This window comes from Pleurodeles waltl, chromosome 8, assembly GCF_031143425.1.
Source record: "Pleurodeles waltl isolate 20211129_DDA chromosome 8, aPleWal1.hap1.20221129, whole genome shotgun sequence".
Classification (NCBI taxonomy): domain Eukaryota; kingdom Metazoa; phylum Chordata; class Amphibia; order Caudata; family Salamandridae; genus Pleurodeles; species Pleurodeles waltl.
Genome location: NC_090447.1, coordinates 1,527,482,314 through 1,527,508,776, shown reverse-complemented (window position 1 = coordinate 1,527,508,776; position 26,463 = coordinate 1,527,482,314). Strand labels below are relative to the sequence as shown.

At 47.2% G+C, this 26,463-nt stretch overlaps 1 protein-coding gene across 17 annotated transcripts in view; it reads left to right on the top strand.

Moving 5' to 3' along the window:
* The window catches only part of LOC138248918 (zinc finger protein ZFP2-like), a 226,632-nt gene that overhangs the window by 71,661 nt on the left and 128,508 nt on the right, over nucleotides 1-26,463 (top strand). For 15 of the 17 annotated variants that reach the window (XM_069202926.1, XM_069202909.1, XM_069202911.1 and 12 more), the window contains 2 exons: nucleotides 22,966-23,073; nucleotides 23,427-23,537. In XM_069202926.1, the coding sequence (XP_069059027.1) occupies nucleotides 22,966-23,073; nucleotides 23,427-23,537 (219 nt within the window). The remainder of the gene's footprint in view (nucleotides 1-22,965; nucleotides 23,074-23,426; nucleotides 23,538-26,463) is intronic. The other 2 variants (XM_069202912.1, XM_069202925.1) reach the window with 1 other exon arrangement.

Here is a 26,463-nt window from a genome sequence, read left to right as displayed (position 1 = left end):
CACACACTCAGAGACAAATCCAGCCAATAGGTTTTGTATAGAAAAATATCTTTTCTTAGTTTATTTTAAGAACCACAGGTTCAAATTCTACATGTAATATCTCATTCGAAAGGTATTGCAGGTAAGTACTTTAGGAACTTCAAATCATCAAAATTGCATGTATACTTTTCAAGTTATTGACAAATAGCTGTTTTAAAAGTGGACACAGTGCAATTTTCACAGTTCCTGGGGGAGGTAAGTTTTTGTTAGTTTTACCGGGTAAGTAAGACACTTACAGGGTTCAGTTCTTGGTCCAAGGTAGCCCACCGTTGGGGGTTCAGAGCAACCCCAAAGTCACCACACCAGCAGCTCAGGGCCGGTCAGGTGCAGAGTTCAAAGTGGTGCCCAAAACACATAGGCTAGAATGGAGAGAAGGGGGTGCCCCGGTTCCGGTCTGCTTGCAGGTAAGTACCCGCGTCTTCGGTGGGCAGACCAGGGGGGTTTTGTAGGGCACCGGGGGGGGACACAAGCCCACACAGAAATTTCACCCTCAGCGGCGCGGGGGCGGCCGGGTGCAGTGTAGAAACAAGCGTCGGGTTCGCAATGTTAGTCTACGAGAGATCTCGGGATCTCTTCAGCGCTGCAGGCAGGCAAGGGGGGGGTTCCTCGGGGAAACCTCCACTTGGGCAAGGGAGAGGGACTCCTGGGGGTCACTTCTCCAGTGAAAGTCCGGTCCTTCAGGTCCTGGGGGCTGCGGGTGCAGGGTCTCTCCCAGGCGTCGGAACTTTAGGTTCAAAGAGTCGCGGTCAGGGGAAGCCTCGGGATTCCCTCTGCAGGCGGCGCTGTGGGGGCTCAGGGGGGACAGGTTTTGGTACTCACAGAATCAGAGTAGTCCTGGGGTCCCTCCTGAGGTGTCGGATCGCCACCAGCCGAGTCAGGGTCGCCGGGTGCAGTGTTGCAAGTCTCACGCTTCTTGCGGGGAGCTTGCAGGGTTCTTTAAAGTTGCTGGAAACAAAGTTGCAGCTTTTCTTGGAGCAGGTCCGCTGTCCTCGGGAGTTTCTTGTCTTTTCGAAGCAGGGGCAGTCCTCAGAGGATGTCGAGGTCGCTGGTCCCTTCGGAAGGCGTCGCTGGAGCAGGATCTTTGGAAGGCAGGAGACAGGCCGGTGAGTTTCTGGAGCCAAGGCAGTTGTCGTCTTCTGGTCTTCCGCTGCAGGGGTTTTCAGCTGGGCAGTCCTTCTTCTTGTTGCAGGAATCTAATTTTCTAGGGTTCAGGGTAGCCCTTAAATACTAAATTTAAGGGCGTGTTTAGGTCTGGGGGGTTAGTAGCCAATGGCTACTAGCCCTGAGGGTGGGTACACCCTCTTTGTGCCTCCTCCCAAGGGGAGGGGGTCACAATCCTAACCCTATTGGGGGAATCCTCCATCTGCAAGATGGAGGATTTCTAAAAGTTAGAGTCACCTCAGCTCAGGACACCTTAGGGGCTGTCCTGACTGGCCAGTGACTCCTCCTTGTTATTCTCATTATTTTCTCCGGCCTTGCCGCCAAAAGTGGGGCCTGGCCGGAGGGGGCGGGCAACTCCACTAGCTGGAGTGTCCTGCTGGGTTGGCACAAAGGAGGTGAGCCTTTGAGGCTCACCGCCAGGTGTGACAATTCTTGCCTGGGAGAGGTGTTAGCATCTCCACCCAGTGCAGGCTTTGTTACTGGCCTCAGAGTGACAAAGGCACTCTCCCCATGGGGCCAGCAACATGTCTCGGTTTGTGGCAGGCTGCTAAAACTAGTCAGCCTACACAGATAGTCGGTTAAGTTTCAGGGGGCACCTCTAAGGTGCCCTCTGTGGTGTATTTTACAATAAAATGTACACTGGCATCAGTGTGCATTTATTGTGCTGAGAAGTTTGATACCAAACTTCCCAGTTTTCAGTGTAGCCATTATGGTGCTGTGGAGTTCGTGTTTGACAGACTCCCAGACCATATACTCTTATGGCTACCCTGCACTTGCAATGTCTAAGGTTTTGTTTAGACACTGTAGGGGTACCATGCTCATGCACTGGTACCCTCACCTATGGTATAGTGCACCCTGCCTTAGGGCTGTAAGGCCTGCTAGAGGGGTGTCTTACCTATACTGCATAGGCAGTGAGAGGCTGGCATGGCACCCTGAGGGGAGTGCCATGTCGACTTACTCGTTTTGTCCTCACTAGCACACACAAGCTGGCAAGCAGTGTGTCTGTGCTGAGTGAGAGGTCTCCAGGGTGGCATAAGACATGCTGCAGCCCTTAGAGACCTTCCTTGGCATCAGGGCCCTTGGTACTAGAAGTACCAGTTACAAGGGACTTATCTGGATGCCAGGGTCTGCCAATTGTGGATACAAAAGTACAGGTTAGGGAAAGAACACTGGTGCTGGGGCCTGGTTAGCAGGCCTCAGCACACTTTCAATTGTAAACATAGCATCAGCAAAGGCAAAAAGTCAGGGGGCAACCATGCCAAGGAGGCATTTCCTTACATGGGGGTTCCCTTTGAAAGAGTGGGTGTGGACATAGTTGGTCCACTGGAACCTCCCACAGCCTCAGGAAATATGTATATCCTGGTAGTAGTGGATCATGCTACCAGGTATCCTGAAGCTATTCCCCTTAGGTCGACTACTGCCCCTGCAGTAGCCAAGGCCCTCATTGGTATCTTTACCAGAGTGGGTTTCCCTAAGGAGGTGGTGTCTGACAGAGGTACCAACTTCATGTCAGCATACCTAAAGCACATGTGGAATGAGTGTGGAGTGACTTATAAATTCACTACACCATACCATCCACAAACTAATGGCTTGGTTGAGAGATTCAACAAGACATTAAAAGGCATGATCATGGGGCTCCCAGAAAAGCTCAAAAGGAGATGGGATGTCCTCTTGCCATGTCTGCTTTTCGCTTACAGAGAGGTGCCACAGAAGGGAGTAGGATTCTCACCCTTTGAACTTCTGTTTGGTCATCCTGTAAGGGGACCACTTGCCCTTGTTAAAGAAGGCTGGGAGAGACCTCTCCACGAGCCTAAACAGGACATAGTGGACTATGTACTTGGCCTTCGCTCTAGAATGGCAGAGTACATGGAAAAGGCAACCAAAAACCTTGAGGCCAGCCAACAGCTCCAGAAGTTTTGGTATGACCAAAAGGCTGCACTGGTTGAGTTCCAACCAGGGCAGAAAGTCTGGGTTCTGGAGCCTGTGGCTCCCAGGGCACTCCAGGACAAATGGAGTGGCCCTTACCCAGTACTAGAAAGGAAGAGTCAGGTCACCTACCTGGTGGACCTGGGCACCAGCAGGAGCCCCAAGAGGGTGATCCATGTGAACCGCCTTAAGCTCTTCCATGACAGGGCTGATGTGAATCTGTTGATGGTAACAGATGAGGATCAGGAGGCAGAGAGTGAACCTCTCCCTGATCTTTTGTCATCAGACCCAAAAGATGGCACAGTAGATGGAGTGATCTACTCAGACACCCTCTCTGGCCAACAGCAAGCTGATTGTAGGAGAGTCCTACAACAGTTTCCTGAACTCTTCTCCTTAACCCCTGGTCAGACACACCTGTGTACCCATGATGTGGACACAGGAGACAGCATGCCTGTCAAGAACAAAATCTTTAGACAGTCTGACCATGTTAAGGAAAGCATCAAGGTGGAAGTCCACAAGATGCTGGAATTGGGAGTGATTGAGCGCTCTGACAGCCCCTGGGCTAGCCCAGTGGTCTTAGTCCCCAAACCTCACACCAAAGATGGAAAGAAAGAGATGAGGTTTTGTGTGGACTACAGAGGGCTCAATTCTGTCACCAAGACAGATGCTCATCCAATTCCAAGAGCTGATGAGCTCATAGACAAATTAGGTGCTGCCAAATTTCTAAGTACCTTTGACTTGACAGCAGGGTACTGGCAAATAAAAATGGCACCTGGAGCAAAAGAAAAGACAGCATTCTCCACACCGGATGGGCATTATCAGTTTACTGTTATGCCCTTTGGTTTAAAGAATGCCCCTGCCACCTTCCAAAGGTTGGTGAATCAAGTCCTTGCTGGCTTGGAGTCCTTTAGCACAGCTTATCTTGATGATATTGCTGTCTTTAGCTCCACCTGGCAGGATCACCTGGTCCACCTGGGGAAGGTTTTGAAGGCTCTGCAATCTGCAGGCCTCTCTATCAAGGCATCCAAGTGCCAGATAGGGCAGGGAACTGTGGTTTACTTGGGACACCTTGTAGGTGGAGGCCAAGTTCAGCCACTCCAACCCAAGATCCAGACTATTCTGGACTGGGTAGCTCCAAAAACCCAGACTCAAGTCAGGGCATTCCTTGGCTTGACTGGGTATTACAGGAGGTTTGTGAAGGGATATGGATCCATTGTGACAGCCCTCACTGAACTCACCTCCAAGAAAATGCCCAAGAAAGTGAACTGGACTGTGGAATGCCAACAGGCCTTTGACACCCTGAAACAAGCAATGTGCTCAGCCCCAGTTCTAAAAGCTCCAGATTATTCTAAGCAGTTCATTGTGCAGACTGATGCCTCTGAACATGGGATAGGGGCAGTTTTGTCCCAAACAAATGATGATGGCCTTGACCAGCCTGTTGCTTTCATTAGCAGGAGGTTACTCCCCAGGGAGCAGCGTTGGAGTGCCATTGAGAGGGAGGCCTTTGCTGTGGTTTGGTCCCTGAAGAAGCTGAGACCATACCTCTTTGGGACTCACTTCCTAGTTCAAACTGACCACAGACCTCTCAAATGGCTGATGCAAATGAAAGGTGAAAATCCTAAACTGTTGAGGTGGTCCATCTCCCTACAGGGAATGGACTTTATAGTGGAACACAGACCTGGGACTGCCCATGCCAATGCAGATGGCCTTTCCAGGTTCTTCCACTTAGAAAATGAAGACTCTCTTGGGAAAGGTTAGTCTCATCCTCTTTCGTTTGGGGGGGGGTTGTGTAAGGAAATGCCTCCTTGGCATGGTTGCCCCCTGACTTTTTGCCTTTGCTGATGCTATGTTTACAATTGAAAGTGTGCTGAGGCCTGCTAACCAGGCCCCAGCACCAGTGTTCTTTCCCTAACCTGTACTTTTGTATCCACAATTGGCAGACCCTGGCATCCAGATAAGTCCCTTGTAACTGGTACTTCTAGTACCAAGGGCCCTGATGCCAAGGAAGGTCTCTAAGGGCTGCAGCATGTCTTATGCCACCCTGGAGACCTCTCACTCAGCACAGACACACTGCTTGCCAGCTTGTGTGTGCTAGTGAGGACAAAACGAGTAAGTCGACATGGCACTCCCCTCAGGGTGCCATGCCAGCCTCTCACTGCCTATGCAGTATAGGTAAGACACCCCTCTAGCAGGCCTTACAGCCCTAAGGCAGGGTGCACTATACCATAGGTGAGGGTACCAGTGCATGAGCATGGTACCCCTACAGTGTCTAAACAAAACCTTAGACATTGTAAGTGCAGGGTAGCCATAAGAGTATATGGTCTGGGAGTCTGTCAAACACGAACTCCACAGCACCATAATGGCTACACTGAAAACTGGGAAGTTTGGTATCAAACTTCTCAGCACAATAAATGCACACTGATGCCAGTGTACATTTTATTGTAAAATACACCACAGAGGGCACCTTAGAGGTGCCCCCTGAAACTTAACCGACTATCTGTGTAGGCTGACTAGTTTTAGCAGCCTGCCACAAACCGAGACATGTTGCTGGCCCCATGGGGAGAGTGCCTTTGTCACTCTGAGGCCAGTAACAAAGCCTGCACTGGGTGGAGATGCTAACACCTCTCCCAGGCAGGAATTATCACACCTGGCGGTGAGCCTCAAAGGCTCACCTCCTTTGTGCCAACCCAGCAGGACACTCCAGCTAGTGGAGTTGCCCGCCCCCTCCGGCCAGGCCCCACTTTTGGCGGCAAGGCCGGAGAAAATAATGAGAATAACAAGGAGGAGTCACTGGCCAGTCAGGACAGCCCCTAAGGTGTCCTGAGCTGAGGTGACTCTAACTTTTAGAAATCCTCCATCTTGCAGATGGAGGATTCCCCCAATAGGGTTAGGATTGTGACCCCCTCCCCTTGGGAGGAGGCACAAAGAGGGTGTACCCACCCTCAGGGCTAGTAGCCATTGGCTACTAACCCCCCAGACCTAAACACGCCCTTAAATTTAGTATTTAAGGGCTACCCTGAACCCTAGAAAATTAGATTCCTGCAACTACAAGAAGAAGGACTGCCCAGCTGAAAACCCCTGCAGCGGAAGACCAGAAGACGACAACTGCCTTGGCTCCAGAAACTCACCGGCCTGTCTCCTGCCTTCCAAAGATCCTGCTCCAGCGACGCCTTCCAAAGGGACCAGCGACCTCGACATCCTCTGAGGACTGCCCCTGCTTCGAAAAGACAAGAAACTCCCGAGGACAGCGGACCTGCTCCAAGAAAGGCTGCAACTTTGTTTCCAGCAGCTTTAAAGAACCCTGCAAGCTCCCCGCAAAAGGCGTGAGACTTGCAACACTGCACCCGGCGACCCCGACTCGGCTGGGGGCGATCCAACACCTCAGGAGGGACCCCAGGACTACTCTAAGACTGTGAGTACAAAAACCTGTCCCCCCTGAGCCCCCACAGCGCCGCCTGCAGAGGGAATCCCGAGGCTTCCCCTGACCGCGACTCTTTGAATCCTAAGTCCCGACACCTGGGAGAGACCCTGCACCCGCAGCCCCCAGGACCCGAAGGACCGGACTTTCACTGGAGGAGTGACCCCCAGGAGTCCCTCTCCCTTGACCAAGTGGAGGTTTCCCCGAGGAACCCCCCCCTTGCCTGCCTGCAGCGCTGAAGAGATCCCTAGATCTCCCATTGACTTCCATTACAAACCCGACGCTTGTTTCTACACTGCACCCGGCCGCCCCCGCGCTGCTGAGGGTGAAATTCCTCTGTGGGCTTGTGTCCCCCCCGGTGCCCTACAAAACCCCCCTGGTCTGCCCTCCGAAGACGCGGGTACTTACCTGCAAGCAGACCGGAACCGGGGCACCCCCTTCTCTCCATTCTAGCCTATGTGTTTTGGGCACCACTTTGAACTCTGCACCTGACCGGCCCTGAGCTGCTGGTGTGGTGAATTTGGGGTTGCTCTGAACCCCCAACGGTGGGCTACCTTGGACCAAGAACTGAACCCTGTAAGTGTCTTACTTACCTGGTAAAACTAACAAATACTTACCTCCCCTAGGAACTGTGAAAATTGCACTAAGTGTCCACTTTTAAAACAGCTATTTGTGAATAACTTGAAAAGTATACATGCAATTTTTATGATTTGAAGTTCCTAAAGTACTTACCTGCAATACCTTTCGAATGAGCTATTACATGTAGAATTTGAACCTGTGGTTCTTAAAATAAACTAAGAAAAGATATTTTTCTATATAAAAACCTATTGGCTGGATTTGTCTCTGAGTGTGTGTACCTCATTTATTGTCTAGGTGTATGTACAACAAATGCTTAACACTACTCCTTGGATAAGCCTACTGCTCGACCACACTACCACAAAATAGAGCATTAGTATTATCTATTTTTACCACTATTTTACCTCTAAGGGGAACCCTTGGACTCTGTGCATGCTATTCCTTACTTTGAAATAGCACATACAGAGCCAACTTCCTACAGCTGGATTTGTCTCTGAGTGTGTGTACCTCATTTATTGTCTTGTGTATGTGCAACAAATGCTTAACACTACTCCTTGGATAAGCCTACTGCTCGACCACACTACCACAAAATAGAGCATTAGTATTATCTATTTTTACCACTATTTTACCTCTAAGGGGAACCCTTGGACTCTGTGCATGCTATTCCTTACTTTGAAATAGCACATACAGAGCCAACTTCCTACAGACAGTCTAATGTTTACATTAGCACACCCTCAAGACAGCACTAACTATATGGGATGAGTTGAACAAACAACTCTGGCTGACTCTCCCTCTCAACTAAGTGTCCACCCACTTCAGTCCTGCTTTTGCGCTTGCTTTACTGCAGGGTCCATTCTACATCTGAAGGGAGCGTAACAGTTGGATGCTGATTGATATGTTTAACAAGAGACCTATTAAGGTCATTATTTAGAACTCAGCGGGTGACTGATTACCCGGTCTGTCGAAATCTAAATCCCATAGGCAATTTAGAGTTCGGCAGATTGGATATCCTTCACCCTTGTGACTGAGTAACCCGCCTGCTGAGTTCTGAATCGGGGCTGAATCCTTTAATGACTGTAAAAGAGAATTCTGTCTAAATGAAGGGAGAGTGTCTATAATGCACACAACCACAACTGGGTGCATCAGCCCTTTATTAAGGCACCATGGATCGGAGACCTCACTCCCAGAGAGAATTTGGTGCCAAAGGCCACAGGGAAAAAGGGGAAGGTTTCTGTATTGCGTCAGCTCATGCTAGATGCAATATTAGATCAGAACCACCCCTACAAGGTTAAATGGGGTAATCTGGTAGGCAGAAACCTTAACGGAGGTACAGTAGGTACAGAAGTGGAGAAGCCTCAATGTATTACAAAGTATACTGGGAAGGGAGGCTCATTATACATTTGTACTTGACTGGTATTTATATTGGGCCAAACTACACAGATTTTACCCCATAGTTAGCTTGCAATGCTGGTGAGATTGTCACCTACTGGACAATATGGCTCTTATGTGTTGTGGTTGCCCCAAAATTGAACCCTTCTGGGGCAAGGTCTTTTCTGGCATGAAAACGTTTCTGGGCAACCCACTTCTGCCGATTTTTCGCATTCCTGGTCTTTTCATTACAGATGTTGGACACATACTCCCAAAGTAAAGGTAACAAAAGTCCGGTATGGAGCTGCAGAATCTATAGTGACAGCATTTTGGGGGCAGAAAGAACCCCAGATATTGGCAACTGATGGTTGAGACTTGGCAATATAATGCCGATGGGAAAACTGACATGTAACGTGTCTGACAAGGTAAATACTTGGAATCGATCTAGGATCCCCGTCAGCAGTACAACATGGAAAAACAAGCCATGGCAAACCCAAGATGGTCTAGGCTTTAAAAGTGAGTGAGGACCTATTGGCTTGTGTGGCACGTGGATCGAATGTTGATCAACATTGGATCCATCTTAGAGAGGAATATGGGGAAGTAAGAGTTCGGAGGGTGGAGGTTGAGGAAATGACAGTGGGACGTGAAGAAGCGGACATCGCTTCTGTAAGAACCAACATGTACTACGTGTGAATACATTAATAAAAGAATAAGGATTTACTCAACTTCACGGCGTCCGTCTCTCAATGGGAACGAGGCGGACAGGAGCAATGTTCGCGTAGGTGCCGTGTACGTTTCGAGCTGCAGTGTTGACGCGCATTGGATCGGCCAAAACTGTTCCTATTTCTTCGTGTGCGTTTCTTCCTTTTTCTTCAAGTGCTGCTGGTTTTGCTGCTGCTGTAAAATGCTGCTGGTGAAGACATCAGCACGGCCACATCTTACTACTGTTGAAGTATGGAATTCTGGGTGATGGTGAACCCCAATTCCTTTTGAAAGAACGTGTGAGGTGTGCGGTGGCCATTTTGGAGAATTTTGCATTGGTTTTTCACTTGCAATTTAACTACGGTGATAGGCACACCTCTGTGCTTATCATTCAATTCCGGAGACCACCGGTGATAGGCACGCCTTTCTGCCTGCCCAGGATTTTGGAACAGAAGATTGTAGGGAATCATTGTGCGGTGACAGGTACACCATTCTGCCTTCACTGAAGTATCGGTGATAGGCACACCCTGACACCTGCTGAAGATATATTATATTGAGCGTTTTTGTTAGGACATCGGTAGTTCATCATATAAATGTTTTAAAAATATATATATATTGATATTTGCTAAATTTTGTATCCTGAGGGTTGGAATTTGTTGTTGTATTTTTTTTTTTTTTCACATTCATACATATTGACTTACTGTGTAATTGTATATACCCCCAGTATCCAACTAGTCTAGTATCCAACCACCACCATTTTTTTTAAATGAACCTGGAGACCTTCCTATTCAGTGGGAATTATGGTTGGACCTTTTTTTTTTTTTTATTCAATTTTGCAATACACAAAGAACATACATTAGTACAAACAGGTCCCTCAACATGAAAATCAGTGGAAAAAGCTGCAGACCATTCGGCTTCAACGTTGTCCCAGACCACAAGGAGCCATCAGTTAATGTCTCGAAGTGTATGCGACAATATCAAGAAACCCATCTCCAAACATCCTCCACAGACGGCTAAACAAAGCAATCCGCAGCGCCAATGCAGGAGGAAGCTTTACCCGTCTGAAGTCTCAGCACAGCATAGCCGAAGGGAAAAAACTACAGGGAAAACAAAAAGGCAGGTGAAGCACACAACCATACTGTACAGGCTGATCTTGACAGCACAATAGCACACCTAATCCAGGGAGGGGGATGAACCTCGCGTTTGGGCACCACCAGTCACACCACTCACACATTACGGACCGCCAGATATTCACTCAGCGGGGCTCAAATATCCTTGGGATGAGACCCCTCTGGCATGAGTTCCCAAAAGACCGACAGCTGATCATGGCAGAAAGCCGCATCCCGCAGCCATTCAGATCTACGCAGCGCTCTCCCCCTGCCCCAGCACATAGCAACCCTACGCTTGGCCAACAACAGGAGCAGGCCCACTAGACGCCTATGCGGCCCCTAGATCTCATCTACACATCCCAGCAACGCGACCTTAGGGGAAATAGGCATCTCCAGTTTGACCATTTCAGTGATCGCTTGCCAAACCTCCACCCAGAAATCGTAGACTTCTGCACACTCCCACGCCAGATGCAAAAAACCCGCGTCCGGAGCCCGGCAGCGAGCACAACACTCATCCGCCCGCAACCCCATAGAGTGAAGCCCCTTGGGCGTATAATATAGTCGATGCAAAAACTTAAAGTGCAGCAGACGTAACCTATAGTTCGGGGACAGTGCTTTCATGTGAGCGCAACAGCTGCGCCCCGTTGCTTCTGTGATGGGCTCTCCCACATCTCTCTCCCATGCAATCCTAGAGGACTCCCCAAAACCACCCCTCTGCACCTGCATGCAATTGTACAGCTTGGTTACCAGCTTGGTGGGAGACCGCGCACCGCAGAGTACCTCAAGGGCCCGAAACTCCAGGGGAGCCCCAGTCGAGCCGAAAAAGCGTTCCTGCAGCAGAGCACGGACCCGGAGAGCGTACATTCGTTGCAACGCTGTACCATCACAACCCGCAAGTGCTATCAAGCAGACGTCCGTCCACCAACCAGTCACCCAGCACAGTCAGGCCAGCATCCCGAAGGAAACCGCGCACCCCACTGTCTCGAAACATCTGTGCATCAGCAATCGCCATAACAGGCAACATAGGAGCAAAAGGGGCAGAGACCCCAGAACGCTGCATCAGCGCCCTCCACGCTCTCACAGTGCAGGCCACCGTAAATTCCCTTAAATCGAGATGGCACCCGACTTCCAAGCACACGTACTAAGCCATCCGGCCACACAGTCACTCTCAGGCGCCAGATGCGGCAGATAACGGATCGGATTCAGCCAGTAGTACGCAAAGTGCGCCTGAGCACAGTGGTAGTATAACTCCAGGTCTGGAGCTGCCAGCCCGCCCAGTTCAAACGGCAACGTCATTCTCTCCCAGGAAATACGAGGCTGACGTCCGGCCCACGCCAAACGAATGAGTGCAGAGCGGAGACGCCGGAAGTAACCCCCAGCAAGCGGGAGGGGAAGATTCACAAACAGATACAAGAATTTGGGGAAAACCACCATCTTCGCAATGGCAATGCGCTCAATTAGCGAAAGCGGTAGAGTACGCCAGATCTCCACCTTTTCCTCCAGCCACGCCAGTGCTGCACCGTAGTTAGCGAGACGCAACGAATCCACATCACAGCACAGGTGTATACCCAAATAGCGCACTGGTCCCTCCGCCCAAACCAGAGGGTATCAAGAGTCCAATCTTATCACGCTGGGAGTCGGAGGTAGGACCGTCGACTTCGACCAATTGATAGTGACGCCAGAAAAAGTCCCAAAGCGCACGATTTCATCCAGAAAAATATCTAGATTCTGACCTGGGTTTCGCACGTATAACGCAATGTCATCCGCGTACAAAGATGACAGGACGTTGTCGAAATTGTAAGCCTCTGTTATTATATTTCTGTCGCAGTCCCGCCGCCAAAGGCTCCATAGCCGCCGCAAAAAGGAGCGGGGCCAGCGGGCACCCCTGACGTGTACCACGCGCAACAGGAAATGGAGCCGATACACATCCGTTAAGACACAACCTAGCAGTAGGCAGAGTGTACAACAGTCTGATCCAGTTCACAAAGCGCGCCCTGAGTCCCACTCCGCCTAAAAGCGCAAACATATATTCCCAGGCCAGGGAATCGAAGGCCTTGGCAGCATCAAGAAACACTGCAGCCACATTATCGCCTGTCTCCAATGAGCCCGCCACCGCGAAGAAGGTGCGCAAATTATGACACGTAGATCTCCCAGGGACAAATCCCGACTGATCCGGAAGCACCAACCTGGAAAGAAGTGGCTGCTAGCGCGCCGCTATCATTTTTGCTAAAATTTTATTGTCAATGTTGATCATGGAGAGTGGGCGGTACGAATCACACCGGGTCGGGTCTTTCCCGGGCTTCAAAACTGTTATTAACAGAGCCTCCCGGAGTGAGGCCGGCAGCGACCCAGTCTCCAGGGACTCCGCATACACCTCCAACAAGCACAGGGCAAGGATATCCACATATTCTTTATAAAACGCAGGGGTCAGTCCATCCACGCCTGGAGACTTCTCGCCAGGTAGACTCCGAATCGCCGCAGCCACCTCCTCCACTGTAAACGGCGCATCCAGATATGCCCTGTGCGCCTCTTCAAACCACACAAGCGCAATATTCTCAAAATACTCCTGCACAGCCGCCTCCCTCAGGCCCTCTGGGGCCGTATATAACTGCATGAAATATTCCGTAAACACTTGATTAACACCATTTGATCCAGTCACCTTTCTACCCCCAGCGTCAATAACCTCAGTAACATAATTACTGGCCCAAGGCCTGCGCAGCAGCCCAGCTAGCGTTCTCCCCGCTCTCTCACCCTCCCCGTACCTACGAGCCTGTGCATGTCTCCCGGAGAAACAAACCTCTCTTAAGGAGGTCTCCTCGTATAAGGACACCTCTCGCCGAATCTCCGTAAGGACCTCACTTGACCACATCTCAGCCAAACGTCTTTCCAGCTCTATAAGCCTCACTTCAATATCAGCCATCTCCCGTCTCAAGGCCTTCACGATGCCATGCTGCTTCGAGAGGCACACTCCTCGAATAACAACTTTAAATGTCTCCCAAAGGGTGCCAGCAGACCCCACAGATCCACGGTTCTCAGCAAAAAAGAACCGAATCGCCTCCCGTACTTCCTCCCGAAAGACCTCATCCCGGAGCGCTCCACTGGGCAACCGCCACATAACCATCGGTTGCAGTTCACTGGGTATCGCCAACTCTAATTGCATCGGCGAGTGGTCCGACAGTGTACAGGGGAGATGGTCTACCGCTCTAGTCCAAGCCTCCACATCTCTGGTGCCCAGCCAGCGATCTATACGAGACCAACTGAGTGGACATAGTTCAGGCACGTTCCCTCTCGCACGCCTGCATGCCTCTGTTGCCACAAGTCCACCAGCGCTCCACTCCTCATCACTGCCGCCAGAGACCTCGCCGCAGAAACATGCTGCACCCTGGCCGCACTCTCACGATCCATCTTAGCATCCAGGACCACATTAAAATCACCACCCCAGATCACTGCCCCGGCACCCAACGACTCCACAAGGCGCCACAACTCCAGGAAAAACTCTGGGTCATCAACATTCGGTCCATACACAGCCACAAGTCGACAAGCCCTGTCGAGTAACGTTCCGCTCAGTAGAACATATCTACCATTTGGATCAATAATAATTTTACGCGTGCGCCACTGCAATCCTTCACGGATAATAATTGCTACCCCGCGTGCAGAGCTAGAATACGTGGAGCAATGAGCCTCACCAACCCATACAACTTTCAGTCTGCCCGCCGCAGTCGCCATCAGATGCGTCTCCTGTAACATACAGATATCTATTCCATGTCGCTTAACATATGCAGCCACCAACCGAGCCTTCCGCCTATCGTTGAGCCCACGCACATTCCATGTCAAACATCTAACAACCAACGTATCATCACCCCTCATCCCAAACTACAGACATCCAGCTCTGCACGAAAACACCTCTCCACCTGCCAGAAACTTAAAGAAAAAATAACCTGAAATGCCTCAGAATTGGCCCAAGGCCCCCACCACCCACACAGGCCCCCCAATCGGACCCTTACAATAACCCACCCTCTCAACCCCAAAACCCACCGCCTTTATTTAAAGCAAAAAGTAACAGGACTCATCCTAGGGGCAGCAGCCGGCCTAACAGGTCTCCACCCAGAACATTCTAGGGAAAACTACACATCAGGCGACTTGTGCACGAAGCAGACTCGCGCTCAACAGCAGCCCCAAACAGTACGATTATGCCAAACAAACCCGGTTAGTCATTGTCGCTTAGGGCGGCGTCCCCCGCACCCGGCCCCCCAGATCCCGCAGCCCCCAACTGTCTTGGTAATCGTCTGGCAAACTTGCCCGCCTGCTTTGGGTCAGTGAAACACAGCACCTTGCCCTCGTGCCGCACCCTCAGTCTGGCCGGATATAGTAGGGCAAACCCAACTCCAGCCTGGCTCAGCAAATGTTTCGACGGCAGAAAGGCCCGCCTCTGGGCCTGCACACCAGGGGTATAATCAGGAAAAAAGTTTATTTCGGAATTCTTGTACACTAGAGGCCTTCTCTCCCTTGCCAGTCGGAGGACAGCATCCCGATCTCTATAGTTCAACAGACGCGAAATAATTGGATGCAGAGGTGTTCCCGGCGGGGGCCGAGGCCCCAGGGACCGGTGCGCCCTCTCAACCACCAGCATCCGTGAGAGCTCGCCAGCAAACAGCTCCTGCAACATACTCTCCCCAAAGTCTTCCATACGGCCCATATCGGTTGCCTCCGGCAGCCCCACGATGCGTATATTATTACGGCGGGACCGCGCCTCGAAGTCCTCATTTTTGTTCCGTATCCCCTCTAGGAGACGTTCATTTATGCAATCTGTTCTCTGTCACCCCTGCGCACATCTTCCATTTCTGACGTGCGTGACTCCAGAACCTCAAACCTGATGTCATGGTCATCAACCCGAGCTCTGATGCAGTCAAGCCGCTCCGTCACATGGTCCAGCTTGGCATCAATGCCAGCCAAGCTGGTCTTAAGCTCTAAGAACATGGACTGCACAGTCATCTCTGGATTCTCTTCTCCAATCTCTGCATCTCCAGGCTGGGAGGCGTGAACAGCACTCCTCTCCCCCCCCCCCCCTCGAAGGTGAGTTTTGCTTGCCGTTGGTCTGCCTTGCCCATCGTTCAATATAACACGTGCGGTCTCAGCCTGCGCCAACGCTGGGATAAAGATCGAAGACAGCGGGCCCCCACCTCCGAAAATCACTCTACCAGCAGCCCGGCTCACCCTGCAGGGCCACCTGACAGCTTCCAGGCGACCCGGCCCACCTCACAGCACCGCTCAGATCAGGCCAAACTGCGCCGCGGGGTACTCCGCCGGCACCACCATCAGCACGGGGATCCACGCAACACGGGGGAGGGCCCAGGCCCTCAGTCAAACCCTGCGTCCCAAGAAACAGGGTATTTCACAGCCCCAAACCTCCAGGAGACCTCCACGAGCGTGATCCGCAGCACCGACCCTGTGCCTTCTTCCTCACTGTCCAGCCACCTGCACTAGAGTCCAATCAGGCCCTCCAGACGGTGTAGTTCAGGGCTTCCAATATAGTATGGCGGTCTCCCCAGGAGCAACCCGAGGGGAGCACCGCAAAGCCGGGCCGCAGTCTTCACCAGCCGTCCACTCAACAAAACTGGGTGCCCCAGGCCGTCACCCTCCTCCAGCTTATCTCCTCCTCATAGGGCTGGGCGGCTCTTCACAGCAGGTACGCTCTTTGTTCGCCTCCAGGCTATTCAGGCCCGGTCCCCGCCAGCAGCACACGGTAGTCGGAAATCCTGAGGGCCGCGAGGCCCAGGCAAGTCCCTCGGCCACAGGGCAACAGGAACCCAGGGGGGCCCAGGAAGCAGAAGCTGCGATATCCACCGGGGGGGCCCACGGCCCGATATAGCCGCCGAACGGGCCCCCGGTCACTCTCTCGCTCCCGGCACTGCACTCTTGCCGGGAGCGGCCTCAGCTCTCCCCATCTCCTCGCACGCAAGCAGCGCGCGCACGGGCAAAAGTTGGCGTCGCCCGAGGCTCCCTCACCAGCCTCGGCCGCTCCCCGGCACACAAAAAAGTCACTGGGGCCCCCAGGGCGAGTCACTCAGGTCCGCGCCCGCCATAGCCGCCTGTAGGATAAGTATAATTAAATAAATAGCCTGGGGCCCGGCAGAGCCTCACACTGTGTCGGCCATCTTGCCCGGCGGCCAGGCCATGCCCCCCATGGTTGGACCTATTTGAAGCGTATGTTGATGTATTAGAAGAAGGTGAATGTTCACCTGAAAGACCTTTGTCTTGCTCAAACATCAGTTGGGAGCTGTTGAGGAAATTTAAGAATTTGCGTCCAGTGGAGTATGTGAATGTACAAGTGTGCGTTGAAACAGGTGCAGGAGAGGTGCGGTAGGAAGATCAATGTGGTCATGGAAAGATATAATTTTTATTCCAGGGAACAGGAAGTAGACAAGTTTGTTGACCAGAATATGGCAGTATTAAGAGGCCTTGCATTACTAGTGCTTTTGATCATATGACTTATGACCAAGTTTTAAGAGATTAATTATTGATGAAAACAAAATCTAAAAAAATTGAGAAACTATGGTCTTCAGGAGAAATCTCTTTGAAAACGGCTATTGAATTGGCAAGAAGTATTGAGATAAGAGAGTTGCATTCAAATTATGAGAAATGAAGTCAAGGATAATGGCACTGTATGTAATGTGACGGGTGATAAGGATGATAAGGATAAGAGGAAAAAAGTTGTTACACGGGTAGTTGGTGGATCTAACAAAAATGGTACGAATAACAATGTCAAAGTGTGTTTCAGATGTGTTGCCAGCACACATTTAGAAATTTTAGTGGATGTCCTGCTGTTGGGAAAATGTGCAGCACTTGCAAAAATATGGGACATTTTGCTTGTGTGTGTGTAAAAGTTTGGGGAAGACAGTGAGTTGTGTTGTGGAGAGTGTGCCTGATGGGATTGAGGAAAGTATGCAGAACATGGTGTTAAGTATTCAGAGTAGTAATGTTGGGGAAAAAAGTCATCAATTTCCCAGGTGTTGCTTAAGTATTGCTGATGTTCAGGTGGAAGTCATGGTAGACTTGTGTGCACGGTACACTATAATGGGGAAAACATTATTTAATCAGTTATGCCCTGGGAGGGAATTACAAAATACTAGGATAAACCCATGTAGCTATTCTGGACATAAAATTGTGATTGTGGGAAAAATGCAAGCAGTGATTGAATTTGCAAGCAAGAGGTGTTCAGGAGAGATTCTTATAGCTGAAAATGGTACAACCATTTTAGGTTGGCCGCATATGTGCGAATTAGGGTTAAAAGTGGATCCTAATGCTAATCCACCAGTGTACACAGTGGTTGCGGAAGGGTTGCAGAATGGTTTGTACTATGACTTAAAGAAGATGTTTCCGACAGTCAATTGGGAAGCATGAGAGATTTCCAACACACTATTGTTTTAAAGCAGAATGCTGTTCCAGTGAGGCAAAGGTTAAGGAATATTCCCTCTAATTATAGAGGGAAATTAAAATAAATGCTACGGGATTTGTGTAACAAGGATATTATTGAACCCATAGAGTGTTCTGATTGGGTTTCCCCAATTGTAATTTCAGTGAAATCTAATGAAGACCTTAGGCTGTGCGTGGACCTGCGGGCACTCAATGCGATTTGGGTAGATGCTTTCCCATTGCCTAATTGCAGTAATTGATGTCCTCAATTGGAGATGCTACAGTTTTTTTCAACAATTGATTTGGCAAGTGCTTACCATCAAATAAATTTGAACCCTGAGTCCAAGCATTGCACGGCGTTTATTACACCTGAAGGAATGTTCCAGTATAAAAGGATGCCATTTGCGTTAGCTAGTGCATCTGCAGTTTTCCAAAGGGAGTTATTTAAAATTCTTTCTGATTTAAAGGGTGCAAAGGTGTTCCAAGATGATATATTAGTACATGGGAAGGATAAAATTGGGCATGACAGTAACTTGAAGGCAGTTTTGCAGGCACTACAGGACTTTGGATTAACTGTTAAAGAACAAAAATGCAAATTTGGTGAGGGTCATGTGGAATATTTAGGCAACATTATTTCTAAGGATGGTATTCAGCCTAAGATTAGCCATGTGAAGGCTATTCGTGAAGCTCCGGAACCTACCTAAGGAACAACTTCTCTCATTTTTAGGATTAGCTGAGTTTTATTCTCGCTTTGTAAGCATCCAAGGTGGAGAATCTTCGTGCCTTGCTCAGGAAAAATACGACGTTTTGCTGGTAGCAAATACATACCAAGGAGTTTGCAGCTATAAAAGACATTGTGGCTGCATCTTGTTTAAAATCATTTGAGACTGCTGACTGTACCATATCAGTGGATGCTTGTGGATATGGAATTAGTGCAGTATTGCCTCAACAAAAGAAAGGGAACTCATGGGTAGTTGCATATGCATCTCGTACTTTATCACCTGCAGAAAGAAACTATTCAGTGATTGAAAAAGAGTTATTGGCTTCTACTTGGGCAGTGCAACGATTTAGAATGTGTATATATATTGGGGTGTAAATTTTAAGATGTGTACTGATCATAAGCCCCTGGTTAGCATATTGAGTTCAGGCGGTGGAAGAAATCTTACTCCTGGGTTGGCGAGATTAGCCTCAAAATTACAAATGTATCATTTTGAAACTGTACATTTGCCAGGTAAGAGCAATTGTGTGGCAGATGGGTTATTTAGGTTACCTCTGTCACCAGGAACTCTTGAGGCGATTGATGATGGTGAGTGTGAAGTTGCATACACTTATGAGGATGAGATGCTTCTGCAAAAAGGGGAGGCGGATAGTGAGATGTCGGAGTGTGTGTGGATGAAGGAAATGCAAAATTATGAAGTTTTCTTGAAAGAGAGAGATTTTATTTCGAAGGGATGGCCATCAGAACGTAGTTTGCAGGGTGAATGCAGTACATATTGGAAGGTTAAAGAAGAGCTGTCTGTGTCGAATGACATATTGAGGTGATAAAAGTGTACCACCCTATGGCATGCGTAATGTTAATGTCAAAGTGGGGCATGAGGGACATGGTGGAATGGCAAATTCTAGGAGGAAGATCAAGGAAATCTTTTGGTGGCTGGGTCTATATGGTATGGTGGACCGATAGGTGAGAGAATGTGATAAATGAATGTTGAGTGATAAATCAGTGAAACCATTAGTGGTGCCATTGCAAATGGTAGAACTGCCTGATGGTCTGTGGCGTGAAATTGCAATAGATTTTATGGCCCCGTTAGTTACCTTACCTACTAAAGAAGCATATGCTATCGTACTGGTTGATCATTTTTCTAAATGGCCGGAAGTTCGTATGGTGAGCAGTATAACTACTGACACAGTTATTGAATTCTTAAAATATGTTTTTGCAAAGGAAGTTAGTTCAGAAACCCTTGTTTCAGACAATGGCGTGCAACTTACTTCTGAGAAAATGCAATTATTCTTAAAGAGCTGTGGTTTAACTCATGTTATTGTATCATCCTGAAGGAAATGGTCAGGTAGAAAGATGTAACAAAGTGATTAAGGAAGCTATACAATTGGCTTTAGTATCTAAATCATCCTGGAAGGAGGCCATTCAAAATATGTTGTTATCCTACAGTATTACACCACATTCAGTTACGGGGAAAACACCTTTTGAGCTATTAAGAGGTCGGAAACCATCTTCTAAATTGATTCCTTGGTGGTTAAAGAATAGGAAACAAAGTGATCTGGATGGTAATGATTATAGTATTGTGAGAGAAAGTGCAAGAATATCAAGGTAAAAAGTTTTGCCGAGAGTTATCAATGGACAAACTATGCCAAAATTGGTGGCTGGACAGTATGTTCGTGTAAGAAATCATGGATTTGTGGTCACGGCCTATGAAGGTTGTGAAAGTTTTGGATGGAGCTGTTCAAATTGAAGATGGGAGGATACGTAATTTGCGGCATCTGAGTTTGTTCAAAGCAAGTCGTATTCCAGAAGGGAGAGAGAGAGTATCTAGATGAAGCTAATTGATACTTGTCGGGAGACGATTTCATGTTGAAATCAGATGAATTGTGTTCAGGTGGTATTGATGGGAATGTGTCTGGATGATGTGAGAATGATACACTACCTATTTAGAAAGGTCAAAGAGAACGGAAGTTACCTAGACATTTTGATGAGTTTGTGATGGGAGGTAAATAAGTTGTTATTATGGTATTTCTTTTGTGGGAATGTATTTGTATATATTTGTTACTTATAAAAAAAAAAAAAGAAAAAAACCTACTTTATATCCTTCATAAGGGGGAAGATGTGTGGCGTGTGGATTGAATGTTGATCAAAATTCGATCCACCTTAGAGAGGAATGTGGGGTTAGTAAGAGTTCGGAGGGTGGCGTTGAGGAAAGGACAGCGGGACGTGAAGAAACGGACATCGCTTCTGTAGGAACCAACGTGTACTACGTGTGAATACATTGATAAAAGAATAAGGATTTACTCAACTTCACGGCGTCCGTCTCTATAGCTTGGCCAAGGGTTGTTTGGTTGTGGCATGCAATAGCACATGCCACATCACATGACACAACTGGAAACATTTCAAGAGTGTTCAAACAGTTAGTGTAATAAGAATGGTAAGTTAGCCTGAATCATGGTCATAATTGCAATAAGGAGATATCAATAAAATATGTACAATTATCATATAAACCCAATAAAAACCTTTATCATAAATAAATTTTTGTCATTCGACTGTAATCCTCCGAACATCCCATATAGGACACCACAATGAAAATCCCATTCATGAGAAACATGGGCATGTGACCATATAGTTAGCCCCTAGAGAGCCTAAGAACATAAAAACAGAATGGCAGAAAGTACTGCAGTGTAACCATATATGTAGCAGTTATAGGGCATAGCCCTTTACACATTTTAAGGCTAGCAGGCCTACTGCAATGAAATTACATACAAGACCTTTAAAACACAAAGTACTCCCAGCTATAAAACGAAAGTTCCAGCTATGAGAGCGCTTAAAAAGACACTGAATGATGGGAGTGGTTATTATTTTAGGGTCCCCACTAACCTAGTGTGAGAAGCAAGAAATGAGGTAGACAGAAATACCACACTGTGGTGAATGTTTTGAAGGTGGTCCTGTTGTCCTACCACAGGCTGAGTGATGAACAAAAATGTTTTGTAAAAGTAATGCCCTGCAAAGCATTATGGGGTGAGTTTTCATGCCTGCGAATAGTGAAGTATATTGACTGTAATGCTCAGTACAGCCCCTAGAAAATACCAGAATAAAAATAGCATTTGTAAGAAACATGGTCATGTAACCATATAGATAGCCCCTTGAGGGCATAACCACATGAGAAGTGAATGACACAGTAATGCAGTACAACCATAGATTTAGCCCCTAGAGGGCTTATTGATTTTACACATTTTCAGGGCTAGCAGGCCTACTGCAATTTATATTACAAGCAAGGCCCTTAAAACACAAACTACTCTAAAACAAATTCCGGCCATAAGAGCTTAAATTAAACTAAATTATTTTGGGGTCCCAAACCTAGTGTGGGACCCAGAGATGACCTAAACAGTGTGTTGTGCTGAAGTTTCTGGTGGTGGTCCCATTGTCCTAGGCTGTGTTATGGGCAAAAATGTTGTGAAAAAGAATGCTGGCAAAGCATTATGGAGCGATTTTCAATGAGTGTTTTTAATATTGTAGTATCTGCTTTCCCACTGTGTCGGGAGAGCCGCTTTGAGAATTTCTGTGTTTTTTTTACGTAAAGCATATATCAGTTACAAGTGTTTTTATGAAAGGTATGGAGTGTGAAGGAGAGAGCCAAAAGAAATTACTCTGGTTAGATAACAATGTGACTAATGCTTCAATACTGCTGATTGAGTTCGCACTGTGAGCGCAATGGGGCATGAAGGAGAGAGACAAAAGAAAAAATTGTTTGTCTATGCTGAAGTATATCGACAATTGTGCAATAATCCATTTAGAAGGGTCAGTCTGCAAGGCGGTAAACCCGCTTCAAGGTGGGACAAATGTGAAGCATCTACCAATTATGTCAAGGGACTTTTGAAAAGGCAAGCCCATGAATGAGTGAAAGTGATGGGCGTGGTTAAAAGCCCACAGAATACTTACAACAAGTCGAAAAGCACTTGTGATGAACCTAAAACTCATTGCAATCTGAGCAAACATAAATAAAGTTAGCATAGAATAAATTGAGACAAACATTAGTAAAGTTAGCGTTGCCTAAATTCTGACAGTAACCATGTTTAAAAAGAAAAAAAGGGGGCAAAAAACAAAATAGGTAGCAGCAAATCAAGTTAAAATTGTTTGATTATAATTACCTACATAAGGAAAAAGATTAATTGCACAACGCTCTTAGTTGAAGCTAGACTGCAGCTGGCTGAAAGTGTTCATCAGTTTGTAACTTCCCAGTAGGTAGTTGAGGATTCGGATACACTCCAGCTCATGTGACTAAAAGTTTGGTTTTCCGTTATGACGGAAGAAGAGTTCAACCCAGTGATGGGCTCAGACAGCATCAGAGAAGAGACAGATGCCTGTTCCATTGCTGATCAGTGCTCTGAAGAAATAGGAATCTTTCAAATCTAATTGCGAAATGCGGTTTACAAATTGCGATCGTCATTTTTGTGACCTGTAATGATTTTTAAGAGCCGACTTGTGTATTGACTGAATTAAATAATTCTCTGGTTCCTCTTTTATTACAAAAGCAGAATTCAGCAAAGTGATGTTCTCAGACAGCATCAAAGAAGAGAGAGGGGCCTGTTCTATGGCTGATCAGTGCTCTGAGGAAGTAAAAAATGCCACCTTCTCAGCAGGTAAGTTGTCTTTCTACATTGAATTGCATGAATATATAATCAGTCACAAGGATACGACTAGGGTGTCCGAGGCCGCATCTCCTGCTCCAGTGACCGGCATGAATAGATGTAATGCGTCCTCTGAGGTTGGAAGAGAGCCAGGGCCCACTCTATTGCATGTGTCTGACTGTAAAATTCATTGCTGTTATGAGGAGAGCAAGTAGGCTACTAAGATGTTGAAGGTCCCATCTCCTGTTCCAGGAACTTACTTTGGAATTCATGGATGTATTGAGGCCTTTGGGGGGTTGAAGATGACCAGGACACGCTGATCTGCCTGACTATGAACTAATTCTTTGGTTTCCCCATTATGACAGAAGAGGAGTTCAACGTAGTGATGGTTTCGGACAACATTAAAGAGGAGAAAGAGGCCTGTCCCATTGCTGATCAGTGCTCTCCACAAGTAAAAAAAGCCTTCTTCCCTGCAGGTAATTAGTTTTCTACATAGAATCACATGAATATGTAATCCGTTCAGGAATTAATGACATTGTGCCGCAGTTTATAGCGAATCTGCTTTAGGATAAGCTGGCACTGAAAGAATATAAGTATAAAGGCAAATATTATGACACTCGGTTCTTTTAACCAACTTCACTGAAGCTTTTAAAAATATTATATTAATTCTTAAAGAGGTATATGGTATTATAGTGCTACAATATGACAGCACTCCTGCTGTGTAGGGGTAGAGTTTAGAAAGACACAGCTTCATGGTACTTCTGGTGTGCTGGGATTGACTTGACAGACAGTTGTGGTGCCACTAAAGAAACGGACACCCATTAAGGTGAATCTGCAAGTAGAGGCCAATATCCAATCCCCATTTCTTTAAAAAATCCAATTAAAAGGCAGCCACTCTCTGGCTGCTAACGTTCTGAGGTGATGGCAGACTGGCTTCAGATGCAGTATATGTACTGACTCAGCCCTCCCCTGCTCGATGTGGTTTTTAAGTGTGAATATTTTCTAGATTTATACTCTGTGCATTTATTCCTCTGTGTAGTGGTTTGGTCTGGAACGGTCTCTCCTTCACTTTTATTGTTTTGTTGTTGGCGTCATCGCAGACCACCATTTAGTGATACATTCCCTCCTTTTGTAACATCAGGTATACACCGCGGAAGTTCCTGTGTGTGGTCGCCATCTTCAAATTGTTTTTCCCGCTGTGCTGTCTTGATGCAGGACAGAAGAGCTTTGAAAGAATCATGGAAATTCAACCAATTGTCACCCCGTTTAGGGGTGTTGAAAGCCTAAATCAGATTAAACACAGTCCACGGCAGCACTTGTTGTTTCGACCTGTAATACACATTCTTTAAATAAGGGTCATCATCAGTACAGACGTATACAAAGGAGACACCAGAGAACTGTGGCAAGGAATCCCACAGGAAGAGATATATTGAATGGTCTTTAGAGAAACATCCTCATGGCTTGCTTCACATTTGTCAAGCAGTTGGAGTAAGTGACCAAAACTATTGGAAGCTCTGTGTGGTTCAGATAGTCTCAAAAAAGTGATTTGGCATGGTAGGGTGCTTCCACCGGGATAAATTCCGGATTAGTAGTGAATTCAACACTGTCAAAATCTCAGCAGGATTAGTAGAGATCTTTCCAGTAGGATCGATCAATAACGCATGAAAAATGACAGTGTGGTAGGCAAATGCCAACACTTCGCATCCGAGTACCCATACCATTGATTCAAAGATGTTGTTGTATCGATACACTGGTCAATAGCATGGATTCCGATGGTAATAAAGCACTGCAAATAGTCAACCATAACGCTGATCCTAATAACTCTGCAATGGCCAAGATAAACCTGTTTTTTGGACCTAGTGTTTTTTTAGGGAGCAGCAATAAAGCTTCCAGTGGTTCGGGACTTATTCACCATACACAACAGATAGGTCTGTTACCTGAAGCCAAGCAACATCAACCTGGCAGCCTAGGCCATGAGTACTTCAAATTCAGGCAACTGGACCGCCATCAAGAGCTATGGAGATCCTCAGGGAGTTTAGGAGACCAAGTAGATGGGGTTGCTATACTACAAACTGAAAGAGGTATATCCACTAGTGGGAATGCTGCAGACTTGTGGACAGTAGAACTAGGGTCACTACAGTTATCACTTACCTAAATCACTTATTGGATGAGAATTTAACCTGCACGTCACCTGTCTACAGTTGTAGCATACACCCGCCACGGTCTGCACACACACCCAGGTGGAACCTAAACATAGTGCTCAGTCAGCTAATGAAAAAACATTCTAACCAATACACAAGGCAGAGCTAAACTTTTGAACACTTAAGACCGCTTACCTGCTAGACCTCACATCACTTAGTATAGTCAGTGAGCTACAAGCACTCGCTACTTAGGATCCATAATACATAGGAACACAGTGGTCATGAGAAAAAGAACATAGGGCCTGATTTGTTGGATGGGTTACTCCGTCATACGTGACTGATATCCTGTCTACCATAATACGATGTCCATAGTATATAATGCAGTTTTAATACAGCGGACGGGATATCCTTTACGTTTGTGACAGAGTAACCCCATCTGTCAAACTCTAAATCATTCCCACAATGCCTTCCAAATGTGGAGTCACAATTATACATAAATCAACCAATAGCGACACCAATGTTCTTCCAGCAGCGAAAGAGGAATGCTGTAAGAGCCTTGCACACACTGGGTATCTGGAGAGCGACCATGTGCTGCCTCCTGGAAACAAAGCATGTAAGAAAGGGAAAAAGTTTTTTTTTGTTTCTTTTGCACTATCCATGGATTGTGCAATAGTCCTCTTAAGACACTGGTATCCCCTTGGCTTCTGGTGCAAACAATTCAGACATGCTTAATATGTAAATAGAGAATTGTAAATCCATTTTAGTTGGATTTAGGTTTGTGTTATTTATTGTACAGATATTAAAATCCATTACAATTTAAAACCAAGAGCAATCAAATAATGCAATACACAGAATGAAAACCCCAAGCTACCAATAAAATACAATGCTAATATCGAACATAATCACAGTAAAATAATCAATTAGTTTATGTACGTTAACATCAAAATGAGAATATTCCAATAATAGCAGGGGATCCAACTGTGAGCTACAAATTGCACGATTGTTGCTAAAATTACTTCCAGGCTCCAAAAAATGCTTCCCTACAAGCCATAGACCCTCTCCATGACCAATAAATATGGAGCACATAACTATCTGGGTCCTTAAAGTGCTTACGTGCATTGGTTAATCCATCATAGAGTAGCAGCCAGCAATATGTTAAGAACCATAATAAAAGGATTAAAAACCCCGTTTTCGTACACCATTAATCACTGCTTGTAGTACCCTTAATAAACTTGACCTGAGCAGCATTAATAAATTTGGT